The following is a 22,938-nucleotide window of genomic DNA, read 5'->3' on the forward strand; positions in this document are numbered from 1 at the left end:
AAATTGGTGATAAAAACAGAAATTTAGCAGGTTGTTAACATGTAAACATGCTGTTAAACTGCAATATTGTTTGTTTTTCCATCTTCTTATCAGCCTCTCTGAACATAAACCACCCTCTGTTGCTTTCTCTTTTGTGTCCTTCCATGGCACTTCCTTCTTCACTAATTCCCTTTAGTTGTGAAATTATTTCCCCTAAGGCCTCACCCAAGGCAATTACTGGTGCTCACCTGTTTAATCAAATTTTCTCCAAGTGGATGCACCCCCTTCCCTCATTCAGAAACACTGATTGTAAATATCAGCAGGCTGGTGCCAACTCCCATCCACCTGAATGCAATGTCATGAAATGACATTTGTGTGATAATGAACACTTCATCAGTCCCACACAGACGAACCAAATACTTTGGTCTTTGTTTCCAGCGGGTAGCACTTCATTGCGATGATCTGTTTATTAGATCCTACTGAGTACATGTGCCAAAACCCAAATATTCTCAATATTCTCAGACAGTTTTGTTCATCTAGTGCAGGGGTCCCCAATCCCAGTTCACGAGGGCCGGTGTCCCTGCAGGTTTTAGATGTGTCCTTGATCCATCACAGCTGATTTAAATGGATAAATTAACTTCTCAACATGTCTTGAAGTTCTCCAGAGGCCTGGTAATGAACTAATCATGTGATTTAGGTGTGATCTAAAACCTGCAGGGACACCGGCCCTCGTGGACTGGGATTGAGGACCCCTGATCTAGTGTCTCCTTACTGTGGATGTAGTTTTCACAGGACTCTGCAACGTGCTGAAAAACCAAGTGCATCCTTACTTTTTCCATAGGAATTAAGAGGGCAAGTAGCAGCCTTGTGCTGCTAATCAAATGCAGCTGATTGATCATCAGTAAGCGTGAGCACCTCCATAAAAGCAGACGTTGTGGTGGTTTGCTGGTCTGGGTCATTCAGGTGTGTGTTAACACCATGCCAAGCAACTGTTGCTGTCCACCAATCAGTGAACAGTTATAAGGCTCATTCTATCCAGGACAGCTGCCAGTTTTCCAAAAAATTGGACATCCCAATAAATTCACCAAAAAGCTCAGATTGTCCAGTGCTCAGAGTAACTGGAAAAAACCCAAGAGTTTAATTGCAGAGTCTACAGGCCCTGGTTGCCATTTAAAATGGTAAAGTCCACGACAGAGCAATTAGAAGAAGACTGAACACGTATGGCTTGGTTGGAAGAGTTGACAGGAGAAGGCCTCTTCTCTCTAAGACAAACATGGCAGCAAGGCTTAGGCTCTCAAAGCTACATCTAAACAAACAACACGACTTCTGGAACAATTTCAGATGAAGCCCAAGTGTAGATCTTTGTCCATAGTGCACAGCAACATGTTTGAAGTAAACCAAACACATGATATCAGGACAAACACAAACACTACAAACGCTGACCAAGAAGTACTCTGTATACCAAAGTGTACTAAACTCATATCAAATATGAGGCCATTTTTCTGACAGCTAAAACTTGCCTAAACCGATTCATGAAACAGGAAAATGATCCCAAGCACTGCAGCAAAAATTCTACAGAATGACTGAAAAAGAAACGAATCAAGGTGCTGGTCTAGTTAAAGTCCAGACCTCAGCCTGACTGAAATCCTGTGGTGGGACCTTAAAAACAAATCCATCAAACTTCATAAAAATTCATCCATTTGAGAGAAAGTCAAAGACCAGCTAGTTTCTTTTTTTTAATCATTAATGGCATCTATCTATCTATCTATCTATCTATCTATCTATCTATCTATCTATCTATCTATCTATCTATCTATCTATCTATCTATCTATCTATCTAGATGGATAGATGGATAGATATTTAAAAACAGTGGTTGCATGTGTAACATGTGATAAAGGTTTTGTTTTTTACTGTGTGAGCAATCTGCTAATATAAATCTGTGAAAATCTGCTAGTCAGTGCTCAGAGTTTTTATGTATATGAACATGTTTTCCTGCTGTAAAGGGAGATGTCAGATGGTGTTTCTTGTTCTCTCTCAGGTTGGATCGCTATCTTGGGTGCGCTCTGGCTTTTGGTTCTGGCAGACATTCAGGATTTTGAGATCATCTTGCACCGAGTGGAGTGGGCCACGCTGCTGTTTTTTGCCGGCCTCTTCGTTTTGATGGAGGTATTTAACATACAGGCCAAGCTTCTGGCATTTAACGGAAAGCTTGTTTCTATTTTTTTCCAAGGAAATTTTGGACCACAAATTGAACATTGAAAACTAAGAACTGATGCCAAACAACAACTTTTAATTAGAGCCACTTGAAGCATCCAGATCAAAGATAAATGTAGGTTTAGCTGGGGTCTGCTCTGACGAGCAGCTTCACAGGACACTAAGGAAAAACAGAATCAATGCATAGATTCAATTGACAGTGCAGCTGGCAGTCAGCTCGCAATGTGCAAAGTAATTATCTGTATTTTCACCCATGAGCTTCAATGAAAGGATGCAAAGAAAAGTGTCCTGTCAGCACTGTGAGGGCTTTGTTGTTTCTCTCTTTGTGGGCAAAACTACAACACAGTGTAGAGTCAGTGAAGCAGTGCTCACCAGCACATGAATAATATTCAATCTCAGGAATGATAACAAGGATACATCTGTCTCTGTCTATTTAATAGCCACTAAATTGAAACCAAATTGCTTTTCTTCTTTCGGTTTAATCTCACCTTTAAGTGATTCTCTTCTGATTTTTTTTTTTCCTTATTAATCTTCTCCTCTTCCCTTTTCAGGCTTTAGCCCAGCTGCAGCTTATTGACTATATCGGAGAACAGACAGCACTGCTTATAAAAGTAAGTTTCCCCTTTGATTCTGAACCTTTACAGTCATCTCTCAGGTCTCTGTGCGACTTGCATCGCTGATAATTGGGCACAGGTGATGCGATATTGCATTCCATGCATATCGATCCTTTTGTTCTGCCTGGCTCGGAATTCAATTATTTTCTTTGCATCTGACTCCTGCAGGCAGCTGAAGGGGTCTGAAGTAATTTTCACCCATATTCTTGCCTCTGTGCGTCATGCAAGCGAGGTGTCTCTTAGCAGAGAATTGCACCAGTAATAGCTACGTCAGCTTGTGTTTAGACTGCGGGCCCCTGCGAGCCTAATAATGACACATGACAGGTAGTGTGCTATTTGTGGTTTGTGACCCACTCGGTGTTCCAGAACCATGGACAACATGCTGTGAGAGCTGCATGGCCTTTCTCTCTTCGTAGGGCTGCAGGACAGCTGAAATAAAGGAGGAGACTCTGTTTTCCTTACTGTCGCCATGAAGAGGGTTCAAATCACACCGCATGCGGTGAACCAGCCTCGCTGTGCGCCTACAGCACAGATAACACTCAAAGCCACCACCTGTGGTTGTGTCACACATTCAAACAGCTTCATCCTCTCAGCTTCTGCTCCCCGAGGAGGGGTTCGGTGTCAGAGACTGAACATAATTGTTGTGTTTGATTTAAATCAGCGAAGGCGGAGAGAGGGTGTGTGCGTGTGAGCGGCAATAAAAGTAGCAGTTATCTGTCACTCTTATCTCCCCTGTCAGGCGGTGCCAGAAGACCAGCGCTTGGCTATAGCCATTATCTTGGTGATGTGGGTCTCGGCTCTGGCTTCTTCTCTCATTGACAACATTCCCTTCACTGCCACCATGGTAAGAGCCCTGAGCCTGATATCACAGCTGCAGCATATCACACTCTTACACAAACAAGTCACATGCAGATTCTGTGACATGGAAGAGAGACGATTTATAATGTGTAGCTACAGCAATTAAATGCTGATACAGAAGTTAAAAGGTGTGTATCATTCGGGGAGGGGGGTTCTTATTAAAAAATACATAACAGGCAGAGATGCAACCAGGGATTAGGGCTGTATTATGTATTAATCAGATGTGGGAGGAAAAAAACAGGCTCAACATGTGTTAATCATTTCATAATTGGAGGTTTATTTCTGTAAAAACTGTCTGAACAGCTACTGCCTCACCACGTCTATTGTCAGCTGTCTTTCCCCCCCAAATTAATAGATTCAGCAGAGATCAATGTTTCAGAGGAGTGCCTCTGTGCTCAATTAAAATGACACTGAGAAAGGAGAAAGACGTTATCCCACTGACAGAATGAGATGCTGCCTGTGAGAATTAAACCATCACATTTTTTGACTAGTCAGTGTGTCCATGGGGTTTTTTGAAAATGTCCTTTTCTCTGATTGTTTTTTTTTTTTCGCCCATAGTTTCAGGTCCATGCAAGAATTGCTCTACCTGAAAAGAAGAGCACTTCAAAGCGCGTCACTTTTCAATTCAGTGCACCGCTGATAAGAAGAAAGATGTCCTGATTGGCACAATAGAGTGAGGCTGAGGAAAGATTTGTTTTCCCCCTTCAGTCCGCAGTGATTGAGATTAGGAAATTTATGTATGAATGAATCAATTTAGAAGCATTTTCAAAGCAACAGTTCTGCATTTACACTTATTTGCTTTCTGTGCCAGAGTTACAGGAAACTATTGATACTTCACTCATGTCTGTATATAAAAAAATTACCGATCTTGCAGTGAGAGCATCGAAACAAGAGATACATCGGAAGAGGACAAACAAATATTCTCCTTAAAAACATCCAACTGTTTGTTCATAATCATTTCAAATGCATTTTTTTTAAACTATTTTACCCATTCCTGCAAAAATACATTTAAAGTTTGCTTCCCTAACAAGGGGCAGACATGTAGATTGATATAAAGCAGCTGTCAAAACTGGTACATATTTCAAAATATGAACAATAATGAATAAGACCAGCAAATAAGATCCTATCAGGAAATACTAGAGGTATATGGAGGCCTTAACTCAACTCAGGCGTAGGTTTGTTTTCTCATACTTTTGTACACTCTCATATACATGTACTTTCACATTGGAGAAGTCGCCCCCTGCTGGGTATTAGAAAGAATTCAGAGAAATAATAATACTTTTCCAAAAGGAGAACAGTCAGGCTTTATTCATCATGGAGTCCATAAACATGTTATTGTATAGCACTTGCGTCATAACCACACACACACACACACACACACACACACACACACACACACACACACTTTCATATCTTAGTGAGGACATCTAATTGACATAATGCTTTCCCTAGCCGCTTACCCTAAACATCAAAAATGAATGCCTAACCTTTAGCCTAAACATAACCTAATTGAAACCCTGACACTAAAACCACATTTTGAACCTCAAAAATGCCTCGTGGTGACTCTTGGTCCCCACAAGTATAGTGACATCCCAATTTTCTGTCCTCACAAAGGTGTCTAAACATGTACACACACACACACACACACACACACACACACACACACACACACACACACACACACACACACACACACACACACACACACATCCTTCTTGTAGTTAAAAAAAGCAAAAAAAACATTTCGCCATATTAAAAACAGAGTATGTAAAATTTCAAGAAAGAGCTGTTTTCATGATTTTAAATCTGTCTCTGCAGATTCCTGTTCTCATCAACCTGAGTCAGGATGCAGATGTGAACCTGCCAGTTAAACCGCTCATCTTTGCTTTGGCTATGGGAGCCTGTCTGGGTGGTAAGTATTGCTTCTTGGGCCTCATATGCTGTATTATAAAAATAGTGCATTGCATGTCAGTTTTGGGAAAAATACACAACAGCCTTCCAGACTCCCTCACAGACATCAGGGACTTTATAGTTTATCCCTGTTTGAAAGGTGTGGATCTTTATTGATGACGGCTGCCAGAAGAAGACAACATATGCTCCAGGTGACAGCCACACTTTGTACAGCTGTGTCGCTCCCCGGGGAGGTCAGGCTGCGCTCTTTGTGGGAGCAGCCTCAGGGCTCTCAGAGATCGCCTCAGTCAGGCTCATTCTGCGCCCCAGTGGCCAGCCCTTCATCCGACTGTGACTCTGCTCCGATGGGAAGGACACAAATGGAGAGAGAGAGCTGTCATAGTGTTTCAGTTTAATCAACTGCACTGTGACAGGTCTTTATCGACTGGCAGTGTGATGTTGCCCCTGCCAAGCTCCATCCTCACACTGACACCTTTTGAGATGTGGGCAGTATTGAACTGCAGGATGGGTACGCGTGCTGACTGTTAAAGCAATGCTTTATGAGATTAAGTCAGAAAAGTGATCAACAGTATTATAAGACTGTAAAGTACTCATGCTCATAATGATGAAATACTTTACGTTAACTTGTGTTTTGCTCAGCTCTATATTTTTATTATTGGGTTCTTCTAGAGCAGCATTGCACGAGTTGAACACGAGTCCTTACTCATCTTCTACTAAACGCTGATGCAGCCACTCGCTCCACTCTCTTCCTAAAACAAGCATCCTGTCTCTTTATGGTCTCTCTTCCTTAAAAGCACACGTTCCTGTTACTTCTATTGAGCTTCTGCAAACAGGCTGTGATGGTTCTGTGCAGTGTGTCTTCCTCTTGCAGCAGTAGAGGAAACCAACTGAGAAACATAATTTCCCATTCTGAAACAGTAGTTACAGTAGAGATTTGTTTCAAGTGTCAATACAAGACAAACATTTCAGAGATTGGTTATTTACACATCACTGAAATGTGCTTTTCTAACTCGTCTTCATTTTCCTTTACAGATAAAAAAAAATCATCATCTTCTAACATTAATCAGCTAAAGATCCACCTTCATAGTGGGCTCTGATTGCAGAAGCTGACTTTCTGGTCTTTAGCTGTTTTGTTTTTTTTCTGAGAAAAAGAAAACTAATACCCACGGCTCTACTTCTTCAGGAAATGCACAGTATTTCAAGTTTTCTTTTCTGGTCAACCTCCAAAAATGTTTTTAAGCAAACTGATGGAAGTATTTCTGAGTCAGACTGAGCAGGTGGGTGGGCGTGCTGTGATCAGAGCAGAGCTTCTTCTGTAACCGTACAAAGAGAGACCCTCCATTTAATGCCAATCAGATCCAAGAATAGAAAACAAAATGTTTTTGAAACAGGATGTGAAACAGTGCAGCGTTTCAGAGACACTGACCTGTTTATTTGCAACTTTAGCCATGTTTAATATGAGCGTCCAGCTTTGTAGCATTATCTGTTTGCTGGGAAGTAATAAAAAGCAGTTTAGGCAAGGCAAGGCAAGTTTATTTATATAGCACAATTCAACAACAAGGTGATTCAAAGTGCTTTACAGAGACATTAAAAAACAAAAACAATAAAAAGCACGATTTAAAATTGATTACAGAGAAAAAACACAAAACAAAAAAACAGTAGATAAAATCAGTAGTTAAAATATAAGTTTTGAATTTTAAGCTTAAAAGTGTGGATTTGGTGTTTTATTCAAATGCAGCTGAGAATTAAATAAACTGAGTGTTTCAGCTGATCTGAGGCTTTCTGGGAGTTTGTTCCAGATATATGGAGCATAAAAGCTGAATGCAGCTTCTCTGTGTCTGGTTCTGACTCTGGGAACTGATAAAAAAACGGATCCAGATGACCTGAGGGATCTGGAAGGTTCATACTGCGTCAGGAGGTCACTGATGTATTTTGGTCCTAAACCATTCAGAGCTTTATAGACCAGCATCAGAACTTTAAAGTCTATCCTCTGACGGACAGGCAGCCAGTGTAAATGTAACCAATACGTCTACTCACCAAAGAATGAGTGAAGCAATATGGATAACAGCAGAGGACAATTTATTTAGGGTCTGATGGCAATTTACCATCGGTGTCCAGCACTTTAAAGGATTGATGGACTGGAGCACATCTGTCCTTAACATACCCTCTTAAACATCAGCTTGACACTGATATATCAAAGGAAACTTAACCGACTTTAAATGCAAATGTTTCGACCTGAACAACTTAAAACTTCTCTGGGATACAATGTAAACAAAGACAAGAAGAAGAAAAATATTTCCATCAATAGTCACTTTTCCTAACCAGGAGACAAGTGAATATATTATGTAAAGAGTCCTTTTTCTCAGTCCTGGGGTTGTAACACCACAACCTCCTCAGTCCGTAATCAGAGAGTGTCTATTTGACAATAACCAAAATGTCTTTGGATAGTCTTTGTGAATGCAAACAAAAAAACCAAAAAAAAAACCAAATGGTATTAGCTGGCCAGCAAAATAAAGAGAGTGTATGGCACTGAGTGCGGGCGTGTGTGTGAGTACTTCGGTCCAAATAATCAAGGTCCGGATGGATGAAGGGATGGCGGCCGCTTGTCCTTTAATGGCACCAGTAAGGCAGCACAGTAGTAAGGCAGCACAGCAGCGAGGCAGCACAGCAGCGAGGCAGCACAGCAGCGAGGCAGCACAGCAGCGAGGCAGCACAGCAGTAAGGCAGCACAGCAGCGAAGCGTCTGGCAGGAGAACGAACAATAGTCCTTTTCAAGGCTACTGCAGAAGGCGATATTCCCCGCTAGCTCACCCCAGCTTGCTCTCTGGCACAGCTACAAGCCACGTGAGCTCATAGCCCCTCCCGCTAGGATGTACTACCACAGTCGACTGTTGTAAAGCAGCCGCAAACCAATAGCAATAAAAAAAAAACTCAAAATCATTGAAGAACATTTTATAACACCCAATATAGGTATATACATATATACTGAATATCACACAATATCAGATAACCAAATTAACACTGGGTTACATCCACCCCTGTTTAAAGTGTGACGTCCCTGTCACTATCACCCGACAGAGATTGCACTAACCCAGCAATCTGTTGTTGTAATGACAGGAAAAAGTTATTGAGCAATGCAAGTGTCATCGGCACATTGAAACTGTGATGCTTACAATCGACTTTGTAGCCGACCTGATAGTCACTGAGATAAGCTGGTGGCACTCTCCTCCTTTGTGGCCTACCACATGTTGGGGCTGGGCTGAGCACCTCCTCATCGTTTGCTGTCTCCGATCCTGTCAGATCTACAATGAATTCAGGTGCCCCAGGATTCAGAGGATACTGTGGCTGGGACGCCTCCTGTTCTCCCAGAACATCCCTTTGATCCGCCAACAAGTCATTGTCAGGAAATTGGCTGGATGTAAAGTTTATTTCCTCGTCTTGCCCAAACTCCTCCTCCAGCCGAGTTTCTTCTGTGTTGCTCCCTGCATCCACTCTCATGAGAGGTTGAACCGAACTGGTTAGCACATCCTGACTGTCACATTGCAGGTTAACCGGTAGGAACCCACAGGGAAGAAGCATGTCACGATGCAGAACTCGCTCTCTGCCCTCTGCATCCTCTGGCCTAATCACATAAACCGGGATAGACTCATCCGTCTGCTTAACAACGATGTGCACAATAGGCTCCCACTTATCAGAGATTTTGTGTTTCTTTCTTAGGCTCAGATTCCTTACCAGGACTCTGTCACCCACTTCCAATGGAAGGGCAGTAACCTTAGCATCCCAGCGTCTTTTGTTCAACAATTGTCTCTTCTCAGCATTTCTTGAGGCTAGGTCGTATGCATACTTCAGCCTACTCTTTAGTTCTCGTACATACTGAATATGTGTTCTGGTGCTGTGGCCACGTGGACTATGTCCAAAACAGAGATCAATCGGAAGGCGTGGCTCTCTACCAAACATCAGAAGGAAGGGCGCTTCTCCAGTTGCGTCATGTTTTGTACAGTTATAAGCATGTACAAGGGGGCGAACATACTTCCTCCACTCCTCTTTTTTTTTTCTTTTCCTCCAGTTGCTCTCTGGTACAAGCATCCAGCGCTGTGGGAGGTGTGCCAGAATGCCTGCCGTCATCTGTGGCTACGAGTGTTCGAGCCTGCACTTTAGTTGAGGTGCCGCTCATGTAACGTCTCCTGCGCATTTCTTTTAACTGACTCTCTTTCTCATGCATTCTGATTTTAAAAAGCAGCTCTGAGAAAGTGGGAATAACATGATGTGCAGATCCCACTATTTCTTTTAGATGCAGAGTGGCAATTAGAGAGTCATCCCAGCAACCTCTGAGGAACTGCTTTAGTAGCTGAACATCAAAATCACTTCTAGGTATGCCATTACCGTCAACTACCTCCTGCAGCAACGTCTGGAGTCGGCGCAAGTAATCAGATGCCTTTTCTCCACTATTCTGATGAGTCTCTAGGTACTGGATATACAGCTCTTCACCTCCAGTGACATTGCCATAAGCCTTGTCAAGCTCATCGAGATAGTCTTTTGGTGATGCTTGAGACCCAATAGAAAGGGCCACATTCAAAGCAGGGCTAGCCAAGCTATCGAGGAAAACACGGCGCTGCTGCCCTTCGGAAAGGGTAGAGTCATTTAGTACCTGTTTAGCTCTAAGTCGCCATACCCTGTACTCTACCTCATTAGGGGGTTTTGGAGAGTTTCCTGAAAATGAGCGGAGCTCAAAACCAGAGGGAGTGTGCATGGGCGAGTCATGTTTTACAATGTGCTCCACAATGACTCTCTGAACCTCCGCTGGCAAAGGATCAACAAGCAGGGAGTCCGCATCAAGTGCCTGTTTAGCCTTGGGCACATGGCCATCATCACAGGCGGCAGTTGACCTGGGACCTGGTGTGGACTGAGTTTTAACTCCCAAGGCAGGAGTTGAGGTAGCTAACCCCTTATATGTATCATTTTTCCCACACATGTGGCTCACTGCAGCCTGATTTAAAGTCATGGGGCTCACATTATATGCTAATGCCAGTTCGTTTACTTGTTCTCTGAAACTAGCAGTCACATCATCAATTGCTCGAGCGAGGGGGACCACATCATGCGCCAGGTGAAAACTGTCAGGTCCCTGAGGACAGTACTCATCTATCTGAATAACCTCCCAACACTCCCCATCTGCTGAATGTTCTCCATCTAAGAGCATTGGGGTAATGCACTCCATGAACTGACACAAAATAGTGTCAGGGAGACTATCTATTTGTTGAATTTTGACAACGTGATCCAGCAAAGCGAATGCTCTTTGCACCTCTTGTAGTTTAATCTCGGCTTTAGCCCCTTTTAACAAAACAGTGTACTCTGGATCAAAACCATACCTGTCACAAAACTCCATTGTCTCTCTCTGCAAAGCAGTAGATGAATTCACAGATGTCTGTGCATGTGCTTCAGGATAAAGTTAGTGATGCGCTCCAGTCCCTGTTCGGGCGCCAATTTTTTTCCTACTACTCTTAGTTGTAACCAATACGTCTACTCACCAAAGAATGAGTGAAGCAATATGGATAACAGCAGAGGACAATTTATTTAGGGTCTGATGGCAATTTACCATCGGTGTCCAGCACTTTAAAGGATTGATGGACTGGAGCACATCTGTCCTTAACATACCCTCTTAAACATCAGCTTGACACTGATATATCAAAGGAAACTTAACCGACTTTAAATGCAAATGTTTCAACCTGAACAACTTAAAACTTCTCTGGGATACAATGTAAACAAAGACAAGAAGAAGAAAAATATTTCCATCAATAGTCACTTTTCCTAACCAGGAGACAAGTGAATATATTATGTAAAGAGTCCTTTTTCTCAGTCCTGGGGTTGTAACACCACAACCTCCTCAGTCCGTAATCAGAGAGTGTCTATTTGACAATAACCAAAATGTCTTTGGATAGTCTTTGTGAATGCAAACAAAAAAACCAAAAAAAAAACCAAATGGTATTAGCTGGCCAGCAAAATAAAGAGAGTGTATGGCACTGAGTGCGGGCGTGTGTGTGAGTACTTCGGTCCAAATAATCAAGGTCCGGATGGATGAAGGGATGGCGGCCGCTTGTCCTTTAATGGCACCAGTAAGGCAGCACAGTAGTAAGGCAGCACAGCAGCGAGGCAGCACAGCAGTAAGGCAGCACAGCAGCGAAGCGTCTGGCAGGAGAACGAACAATAGTCCTTTTCAAGGCTACTGCAGAAGGCGATATTCCCCGCTAGCTCACCCCAGCTTGCTCTCTGGCACAGCTACAAGCCACGTGAGCTCATAGCCCCTCCCGCTAGGATGTACTACCACAGTCGACTGTCGTAAAGCAGCCGCAAACCAATAGCAATAAAAAAAAAACTCAAAATCATTGAAGAACATTTTATAACACCCAATATAGGTATATACATATATACTGAATATCACACAATATCAGATAACCAAATTAACACTGGGTTACATAAAGACCTCAGAGCTGGACTGATGTGGTCCACTTTTTTGGTCTTAGTGAGGACTCGAGCAGCAGAGTTCTCAATGAGCTGTAGATGTCTGACTGATTTTTTAGGTAGACCTGTAAAGATGCTGTTACAGTAATCAAGCCTACTAAAGATGAATGCATGGACTAGTCTTTCCAGGTCCTGTTGAGACATCAGATCTTTTATCCTTGAAATATTCTTGAGGTGATAGTAAGCTGACTTTGTTATTGTCTTAATGTGTTTTTCTAAGTTTAGGTCTGCATCCATCACTACACCCAAATTTCTCGCCTGGTTTGTGGTTTTTAGGTGTATAGATTGAAGGTGACCTGTAATCGTTTTTCTTTGGCTCCAAAGACTATTACTTCAGTTTTGTTTAGCTGGAGAAAATTGTGGCACAACCAGTCATTAATTTCCTCAGTGCATTTACCAAGAGCCTGTACAGGGCCTGATATATATTTGTGTGTCATCTGCATAGCTATGATAGTTTATTTTGTTGTTCTTTATAATCTGTGCCAGTGGGGACATGTAAATGTTAAACAGATGGGGTCCCAAGATGGAACCTTGGGGGACTCCACATGTGATACTTGTCTGCTCAGATGTGAAGTTACCTATTGATACAAAGTATTTCCTGTTTTCTAAGTATGTTTTGAACCAGTTTAGTACAGTTCCTGAAAGACCTGTCCAGTTCTCCAGTCGTTTGAGTAATATGTTGTGGTCAACTGTATCAAATGCTGCACTGAGATCCAGCAAAACTAAGACTGACATTTTTCCACTGTCTGTATTCAGACATATGTCATTAAACACTTTGGTCAGAGCGGTTTCAGTGCGGTGGCTCTGTCTAAAACCTGACTGGAAGGCATCGTAGCAATTATTCTGTTTTAAGAAGTAATTGAGCTGTTGAGAAACTGCTTTTTCAATGATCTTACTTAAAAATGGGAGATCGGCCTGTAGTTGCTCATTTGTGTCTTGTCAAGATTGTCCTTTTTCAGTATAGGTTTAATTACAGTTTTTAGTGGTTCTGGAAACACACCTGACATTAAAGAAAAGTTTTCTCTGACTTTTTTCTCTTTTCTGTTTAGGAAATGGCACATTGATAGGAGCATCAGCCAATGTTGTGTGTGCAGGCATCGCTGAGCAACATGGATATGGCTTTTCCTTCATGGAGTTCTTCAAGTAAGCAAAGGCGCCATTAACAGCACGAAGCAGTCCCATGCACAAAGAGGTCATAAACAGCAAGTTTGAAAAGTTCCTCTGTTCTTGGTTTGTGGTGCTGAAATACGATAGGCTATTCAGCCTGAGGGGCTACTTACACATTTATGTCCATCATATGTTTCATTAGAAATTGCCAACAGTGTGTATGAATAGCCTGAGAACATTTAGAGAAAACGTGTCGCACTGAGTATCATGTGACAGAACACGTTTAGTTTGTCTTTGTGCAGCAGGTGCAGCGTTCTGTGAGCAGACTCCAGGAAACAACACGACACGCACGGGTTTGTTATGTAGTGCAAGCAGTGATTTGAGTCTGTGTCCTCTTCAGTGACCCTGTAGAGAAATGTTTACTACAGTGAGTGTGGAGGAAGTCAACCTGCAGCAATATTCTCTCATGTCGACAGAAATAGAAGTCCCCCAGTCACGCTGAACCATGAAAGAGGCATAAACAGTGTAACATATGTGTGACTGATTGAACTGATACTGAGTGAAACCGTCCAACCGTGGAGCCTGATTTCAGAACTCTAGGGTGGTTACAAGAAAAAAAGTCGAATGAATGGCAGAAAATGTGGTTATATCGCAGGCTGGATGGTCAGCAGGCTTCCTATCAGGTTGCCACCTGCTCACTGATAATTTGCACCCTGGCGACACAGCAGTCAGACACGCTTTATGGTTTGCATGTTGGAGAAGCCGAAGGGGTCAGTTATGTTGAAAAAAAGCATGAATATGAGTCTGATTAGACTTGATATGCCATTGGGTTGGAACTGCATCGCTATTTTATTTAGGAACAGTGGAAATGTAATGCCCGTGAGGGTTGAAAAGAGACAAAGTCAGAGGATTTCTTTTGGGATTTGTGTAACAGATTTGAACAGAGACTTGATTTAACATTAAACTTGTGACACTTATGACTGAACGCGGTGTCTGTGGCTTACTGTAGATTATTGTCATCAAAGATCTGAAAGTGTTTTCACTGGATGGAGTGAGAGTGCTTTCATCATATCAATCACAGACAACATTTATACTGATATTCTATCTATACTTACCACCTAACATTTTCTGAAGCGCCGCCGTGAAGGTGACATTTCAGTTTGTAGTCTAAAGAACATTGATGTTCCCATTCCCAGTCCTTCCATGTGAAAATCTGGAGACGAGGAGAGCAGGACCGAGCACCCCCAGACAGAACAGACTGGGCTTCATCATATAACAGCGATAAAATTCTGTGATATAAAAAGGAGGAGCTGAGGAAGAGATGGGTTGCTAAGAGGTTTGCAGATGCTGCAGTTGTTTAAGTTGTGTAATCCTGGCTTGATTTTAAGGAAAATGCTAAATTGATTGGAACTTATTAATGCCTTCTACTCAGTACTTTCTAGTATTCACACACACACATTCTCACACCATTAAATGCCCAAAGGATGTGGACCGGAGGAGTCAGGGATAGGTCCACAGGGACCAACCAAATGTTCTAGCTTTTAGTTCTCAGATGTTTCCTGTAGAGGCTAAGCCTACGCTTGAAGCCACTGAGGTGGTCGTTAACGGGGGTGACGTGATGTCACTGGTATGCATGAATTAAGTTCACAGTCCAATAACTCCAGCAGTATGTATCTTGTCCTTTTTGGTCTTTATTCTGTATCGACTTAGCATAACAGCGCAACGTCACAAACTGTTTGCCTTCTCAATGACACACCTGACGCCGATTACGTGCGTCTACCTTAAATACCTTTACATTACATAATCAAAACAGAAAAAGGTGACCTCTAGTGACCACATAAGGTATTAACCCAAGAATGGCTCCTACATTTCCCATTGTCTTCCTCTGTTTTAGTGTGTTCCCTGGTCTGATATTTTGTTAGAAGTTAGTTTCCATGTACCGGTCTCTTGTTTTACTGTGAAAGTTTTCTTCAATTCCCTGTGTGGTTTTGCTTCCCCTTGAGTGATTATCCTGTGTGTCTTCACCTCGTTGTAATTCTTTCGCCCATTTTCCCTCATTCCAATCAATAGACCAAGGGCCATAAATAGACTTCCTCTTTGTACTGTTATGTTCCTGTGTGTGTGTGTGTGTGTGTGTGTGTGTGTGTGTGTGTGTGTGTGTGTGTTTTCTTCTGTGCTGTCCTGTTCACCTTTTGTTTAAATTCTCTGGCTCCTCGTATTTGCCTTGCTGTCTACACTGTCTATTTTCTCTTGTATTTGGACTTTTTGTTACCTTGTGGATTTTACTATCAGCTTTCTGTTGGAATCCTCCTGCGTTCAGCATTTTGGGTCCTTAAGTCTACACTGTGCACAGCATCACTCTGAAAGGCACACCCTAATCAGCTGATTGTGACTTTGTGGCCTAACTCAACTAACGCTATGCTCAATTTGTTGTTTTCAGTGAGTTGTAATTTATTCTAAAGACTTGCAGAAGTATTGTACTTCCCACATACCTAAGCTACAGGATATGTTACTATGTTACTACTACGTTTTAATATTGTAATCTGATCTGTAGCAGGTTGCTTCATTGATATTCCTATTTACAGCTAATGAGACTGTGGCTGAGAAGAAAAAGAACAACTTCAGGTGACCTTTGGCATTAAGAAAATTCCACCATTACTTTTTCAGCCTTCGTTACCTGCTCAGTTGGCTCTGACACGCCGCTAAAGCCAGTGAAGTAATTGGTGGAAAATGTGTCAGAGTTGGTTAAAGCTCGTTGACAAATTTCTTAGTGCACTAAAAAGACTCTGGGACGTCTGTCTGCAAAGGATTTCATTGAAATGGAGGGGAACAGTTGCAACCCGTCAGCTCTACTTCTCTCCCGCTCTAGCTGTGTTTACAGTTATTGGACAGGAGCATTGCTCTTGGCTGAAGCACTGTCTGTAATTGGATGTCTGTGGCAAGGGTCACTGCTGTTCAGAGAGACAGGCAAGGGGGAGCGAAGTCTGGGCAGCTGGGATTGACTAGTGCTGTATCAGGAGGATGAATTCAGGGGCCAGATGAGCCCACGGGGGCACAAATGCCTTTTTGATAAGCCATCACAAAGGAAAATGAGTAGCCTCGAATAGCTCAGCAGTTAGCATGGTCCCTGTTGCTTCCTTCGTGCCTCAAGGCCCTTATCATCCACCTCGCCACAAACCATTAACCTAAAGTGCATCACTAAAGTAACAGCTCTGTATGTTGGTCGGTTGAATAGAAACTGCCACGGGTGCTTGTAATGCACCCGTGGCATTACAAGCACTCTAGAATAGACCCACTGCAAAATGTACTTGTAAATGCCTATCAATGTAGCAAATTGCTACAGTTTTGAGACACAAAAACAAATGACATTAGACAATGTAAGGTGCTTCAGAGTGTCTTGTTCTTTTGGACCACATGTTGCTCATGTACAGTCACCTGCAGGAAATCTATACAGAAAAGCTGCCTCTGCACTACAGAGGCAGGTGTTTTAGCTTTATTTCTAATAAACACTGCAATCACGCTCATACATATTTTTGGAGGTTTTTTTGTGTACCGCTTCACAGCTTAAACACTGCACCAGTGTGCTTTTTGTGCTCATTGAATAGAACAGGTCAACCATTATCACAGGGGAGCAGCGCTGCTCTCTCGGTCCTACAGCCTCCACAGTCAGAGAAGCGCGGCCCATTGGTTTATCTAAAGAGTCTTTGAGATTGCATCAGGACTTTCAAAGAGCTCCCATCATATGCAATTAAGTCATTGTGTGAGATCACAAGGTTTGATGGGGATTTTTAGACAAGGTGAACCCTGCTCCTCTCTGTGGTATATTGTGGTGTCTTTTTCATGTGCCCCGTGTCCCCTCATGATGTGCCTGTGATCGGGAAATAGGTATTGCTCCGTAGAAAGGGATTCACTCATGCAGAGGTGACCTCAGGCTGTCTGACAGCGATAACAGCCAGACAGGCTCATTTTTCCCACAAGCAATATGTGATTATAGTGTAGTTTAAATGAAAAGCATGTGGTATTAACAGAAACCGAGCAGTGTAGTCAAAGAACTGAATTCTCACATTACAAATCAATATAAACACCAAATGGCCCTACATCTGTGCAGCTGAATGCTGCGTTACTGTCCAGTCTGGAGGTGCTTCAGAGCACTGACAGACCTGTTCTATTCCATGCCTTCTCTGTGGTTCATCAACATATGAGGATGCTGACCTCTGCACAAAATAGGTAGCATTAGCCACTTTGCATCTTTTTGCACAATATTATTTCCAGTAGCTGTCGGGGTGCATATTGACAGCTACACTAAACGTTTTGTGTGTTTGGCTTGCTAATAAAACCTGTGAGAGCTTCCATTTTAATCAACAAATTCAACACAGATCATCGGCTGCTTTTGTCTTTGTTTAATCAGGACAGAATTTCATGCAGCAGATCTACCACGGCTTGATTGCAAACTGTCATGTGCAAAAACCTAAATTGATGAGAAAGGACTGGACTTAGGAAACTCTTTATTAATATATGGAAAATAAGGTGAAAGGCATTCTATGGAGCACTGAAAAGGAACTATTTTCTTTGGCTCTGGCTCTACTCTGGCAGCTGCAGTTCAACCCCAAGATTGAGAGCGCCACATGGTGATCTAAATCTTGGAAGGGACCACTGGTGAGCTGGGGGGCCAACAGGAAAACAGACTAATAGGTTATTGAAATATGTTGAGCCTGAAGTCAGAGTTTTCAGTGTCTTGAAGGTGGTGCTTTTCATCTGATTAGGTCACCACAGTAACTAGCAGTGTCTGGCGATGGTAGACAAGAAAAGAAAAAGACAGTTCCTTTCAGGTGCATGAAAATGAAGAAAGTTTGGTTAGGAAACTAAGAATGTTACTACTGCAAAATGCTTACACCTTCTAGAGAAAAGACATTCACCATACTGAAAGTTTAGAGATGTGATACCAGTACTACAGAAGATGCTTTCTTCTGTAGATCTTTTACTTATTTACTTATTATCAGAAAAAAGAAAATTATAAATTCTAAACTTAATATATATTATCTAAAATCTTTTTAGTAAATCTTATATTATTTTCATCTTTTCTTCACAGTTCCCCCACTTTTGCTACTTTTTATTATTATTATTAACCTTTATTTAACCAGGAAAAGTCCCATTGAGATTAAAAACCTCTTTTGCAAGGTTCATCCCGCAGCGCCAGTTCTGCTTACCAAAAGTGGCCCACTGGGCAGCTCGCATTCCTGCTACTGATGCGTAAATAATGATAATCACTCAAAAATGACAATGACCATTATGACTCAGTTGAGAAACTTTGAAACTGTTTTTTTGTTACACTTAAAATGCAGAATGTCTTAAAATCATGAAAGTGCTGAAGTGCCTATAAAGTCTTAATATTCTTCAGTCCAAGTACTTATTTGCCATTTCTGCAAGCATATTCACTGGAAACCTCATAATTTAGTTTGAGCAGCAGACATGGTACACTGACTGCAGTTTTCACACAGGCACTTACACATATAAACCCAGATCCTACGAAGTAGAGACACTGTATAAAACAGGTAAAAACAGAACACAATGATTTACAAATCTCATAACCCCATATTGTATTTATAAGAGGACATATAAAACAAAGAAACAAAAAAAAAAGCTTAAATTGACAAAATGTACCCTTTTAGGATAAAAACAAAACCCATCTCGGTAGAGAGAAATGCATCCAGACGCTTTTGAACAGAACAGGAAATAGATGGTAGCTGTCTCATTTCAATCAGTAGATGAACTGGCAAATATTTATATTGCATTGACTCACACGCGCACACGCGCACACACACACCTGATGTTCGTGTCGATCGAGATAGGCTCCGATCGACACTGACAGGAGGTGGAGAAGCATGCTCTGAGAGCTGGCTTGTTTAAGCACAGTTATGTTAGCGACTATTTGCTGTAGGCAGTGAAGGTGAAATGGTTCTAGGTGATTCTTTTGATCTCCCACACTCTCTTGTTTGTCTTTTTGCCTAGTAAATGATACTATAGGCTGCTGCTGGCGACGACAGAACCCAAACAGCTAAAATAATCAGTCATTTTGTTGGTTTTCTTGATGCTGATAGCCAGCCCAGACTCACTGCAGGCATGGGCAAACTGGTTGATGAGCTGCTGAAGGTCAGTGTCACCTCTCTGAGTTGCATCATCAGAGGAAGATAATTCTCTGATGAGAACTTTAAAAGCCTTGGCCTTCAGCAGACAACCATATATGACTACCGTAGTGACCCGTAAAGGCAGCTAAACATAAGAAAATGAAAAAGAAAACAAAGTTGTGGGCAGCTGCAGTGATCATCAGATACTCATTCTGAACCCAAATGGTCATCTCAGTTCCTTGAGATCCTCTAAGAAGAGGTCATGTCCAGGTTAACTGAAAATACACACAGCAAAGAGACAGGTAACCTTTTGTCTCACTGACAATCAGACTTGCACGGTTAACCTTGCCATTTCATATAAGCATCTGTGTGCTTTATACACATAAAACCACACGTAAGCCAAATATAATGTTTATCGTCATAATAATTGCATTTGAATGAACTGTCATCATTTTGTCTTTAATCCTAATATAAAGATTAACACAGATAATATAGCAGCTGTATGTTTATGTTTTTTTTCCAGGCTGATTTGGCCCAAACTTTTTCTCTTCAGGCTGTCAGAGTGAGAGCAACATCTGCTCTCAATGATATTTTAATGATATGTTCTCTTATTTTTTAGTCTTAATTAGTCCTTTTCTGCTTTGATGAAGACTGATGGCTGGCACGCTGAATATACATGCAGTTTTTGTCCTCCAAAGTGATCCGTGGCACAGAGTGAGGATGAACAGATCTCTGGCCCTCGGAGCTGCCATGTGTCCATATAGGACATGGTAGACATCCAAACACGAGCCATCTGCAGTTCAGGAGTCATCTAAGGACACATTTTAATTAAGGAGACTAATTCAGGGGTGAGAAGCAGAAACATACATGGCAGCAGTCACCACCAATGCTTCATCCAGGGGACTACATTTCAGTCATTACATTCAGAAGAAAGCTGGCCTTTAAAAATGTCACCATGTGAAGCCATTTCTGTTTCAATAAACAACTTTGGACTAATGAGATGTGTGCATGCAGCCGAGGACTTTTTAGATTGTTCCGTTGTACGCAATGTGCATGTCTCGGAGCATCTGCTAGCTTTAGCGTGCAGGAAGACAAGCCTTCACCTGCAGGCTGATGTGTCCTTGATCAAGACGCTGAATTTTTAACGGCTCTGAGCGGCTGTGCAGCTCTGACCTCCCTGTGCTGCAGGCTGAGTGAAGACAGAGTAAGTTGTGGAGCTCAGCAAAGTGTCACACATCAATAAGACTGGATTTTGCAATAATTTGGTTTTCTTTATATGAGGAGTTGGACTGTCTGTGGCTGCCAAAGGTCAAAATATGTCTCTCACAAAGAGAGGTGATAATAAAGAGAAGAAAAATCCCTGTAAGATAAAGGTCTTTTATTACTTTTTCAAACCTAGCTTTAGTGCCAGGATTTTTTTAATGCCATTTTTGGTAATATATTTTTTTAAAGGAGAAATTTGAGAGAATAAACCAGGATAATATAAATGGAAGCTATGACTTCATGTGACATTACACGATGCTTTACACTTATTGAAGCAAATTGCTGTTTGCTTCAGTAAGAGTGAAAGGTATATAGTAGAAAATAATAAAAGTAGTAAACAACATTTCTTGACTTCTTTTTCTGTGTGTACTGGAGCTTACGTTCCTGCTAAACTAACAGCTTCCATTGAATCATGCAACAATAGCAAAATAATAGAAGACACACACTGATGGGAACAATGAATACATTTTAAGATGATGACAACAACTACAAAAACACTGCCAACCAGCTCCTTCTCCAAGGCAAGAGACAAATTACACAAGAGTTGGTGGACAGAGGGAGCATTTGGTGAGACTCCAAATAATTTTCCTTAAAATGGTCATATTGGTGGAGGTTGAGCTCTGTGACTTTTCTGAGTGGCTAACTATATTTATCTCAACAAAAGAAAACAAGTGAAGCATAGATCTAGTCCAGGACAATTCATACTATCCTGTTAATTCAAATGGTTAATCTAGGGCACATCTGCAAGCCACTTGACAACCCACCTGTCCCCCTGCTCCTCCTTTATTGCTGTTTCTGACTTTCTGTATATGCCCTGATCAGAGACAGGCCCCCACATGCAGGTTACTGCAGCCCGTAAATCTTTTTATTCCAATAATCCTGACTGAAGTGCTGATCATTGCAACTAACTTGCTCTTCTCTTGTTTTGTACAGGCTGGGATTCCCCATGATGATAATGACATGCATGATCGGCATGTGCTACCTGCTGGCCACGCACATCGGACTGGGATGGAACATGTGAACTGTACCTGCTGCACAGAAATCCAAAGAAACTGTGTGACCACTCCTCCAAGAGTCTGAGTTCACTGTAACGTGATGTGTAACCTGACTGCTCAGTTTACCGGCATTATATGAAGCATTGCAGCCATATTTTTCAAAGCACGGAAAAGTGGTGTCTTTGAGTAAAGTGTAGACCATCAGGGACCAGATTTATCTGAGCTTTGACCAAAATGCAAGAAATTTCTGAAACAAAAATGTCACCAGTCCATTATGGTGTACATGGTGCTATGGCTTCACAGGGTAAAATAACTAGTGTAAGCATTTGAAGGTGTGCTCGCTGATGTCAGACTGTCCGTTCTTTTGGAAACAGACAAAAAAGAAACAAAAAAAAGAAAAAAGTGGCCTGTTTAGAAAACCAATCACGAACATTACACCAGTGGTTTACCAAACTTCTGTTTATATTTACAACAAGATCCAGTGAAAGGGATTTTCTAAAGGTTTGTGTCAAAGGCAGCATCAATTTAACTGCAAAGAACCGATGAGACAAGAAAGCAGTTGTAGACTGTGGTCGAAGCATTGTATACCACCTAGTGGATTGTGTACATGTAAACTCACTGATTTATTTCAGCAATCATATTTATCATGTAAATGCTCTCAATGCACTGAACAGCATCTTCTTACTTTATCTGTTTTTCTGTATGCGTTGTACAGCCCAACATCCTGAACAGCCAAAAGGAGAACGAAAAAATAAATCGAGGAATAAATTTGCGTGTAAGAATTTATATTTATTACAGATGCTCATCAGGGAAACACAGACTTTAGACACTATTGAAAAACTTTAGACTCGTCTATTCTGCAGCCAGAGGTCAAAAGACCTTCCAGGAATGGTGATGCTATTTTCCAGAGGATTGACTGTTGATCCCTAATCTGGAACCTAACCAGCTCCAAAAGGTACTATGGCGATATAGTCTGGTAAGTGAACCACCTACTTAGCAGAGTAAACCCTGAAGTTCCTTGGATAAGCCCAAAACCTGCACAAGCCAGTGTACTCCTAGTGTCGGTCCCAAGCCCAGATAAATGGGATCCGGGACAGAATCTTTGCCAAGTCAAACGTGCAGCTCATGAAGAATGTGATTCCCTAATCAATCGTTAGTTGATCAGGGTGCCACCGCAAACTGCTACTGTTTGCTGAACACAAAGAGGAGAGGGTGAAGATTCGTGGATGTAGTTAAGAGAACATGCAGATGATTGGTGTGACAGAGGAGGATGCTAGGGATAGGGTGAGATAGAAGCAGATGCTCAGATGTGCAGATGTGGCGACACCTGAAAAGAAGCAGCTGAATGAAGAAGA

General features: G+C 41.9%; 1 protein-coding gene across 2 annotated transcripts in view; it reads left to right on the forward strand.

Moving 5' to 3' along the window:
• The window catches only part of oca2 (oculocutaneous albinism II), a 64,659-nt gene extending 42,320 nt beyond the window's left edge, over positions 1-22,339 (forward strand). For both annotated transcript variants that reach the window (XM_086282429.1, XM_086282430.1), the window contains 6 exons: positions 2,019-2,146; positions 2,746-2,805; positions 3,548-3,652; positions 5,485-5,578; positions 13,143-13,236; positions 21,522-22,339. In XM_086282429.1, the coding sequence (XP_086138555.1) occupies positions 2,019-2,146; positions 2,746-2,805; positions 3,548-3,652; positions 5,485-5,578; positions 13,143-13,236; positions 21,522-21,609 (569 nt within the window). In that variant the 3' untranslated portion in view covers positions 21,610-22,339. The remainder of the gene's footprint in view (positions 1-2,018; positions 2,147-2,745; positions 2,806-3,547; positions 3,653-5,484; positions 5,579-13,142; positions 13,237-21,521) is intronic.
• Positions 22,340-22,938: the final 599 nt, after the last annotated feature.

The sequence above is a fragment of the Aulonocara sp. 'chitande type north' Nkhata Bay genome, linkage group LG23, assembly GCF_057382095.1.
Source record: "Aulonocara sp. 'chitande type north' Nkhata Bay isolate Kocher_YH1m ecotype deep benthic linkage group LG23, A_spYH_male_GT1.1, whole genome shotgun sequence".
NCBI classification, from domain to species: Eukaryota; Metazoa; Chordata; class Actinopteri; order Cichliformes; family Cichlidae; genus Aulonocara; species Aulonocara sp. 'chitande type north' Nkhata Bay.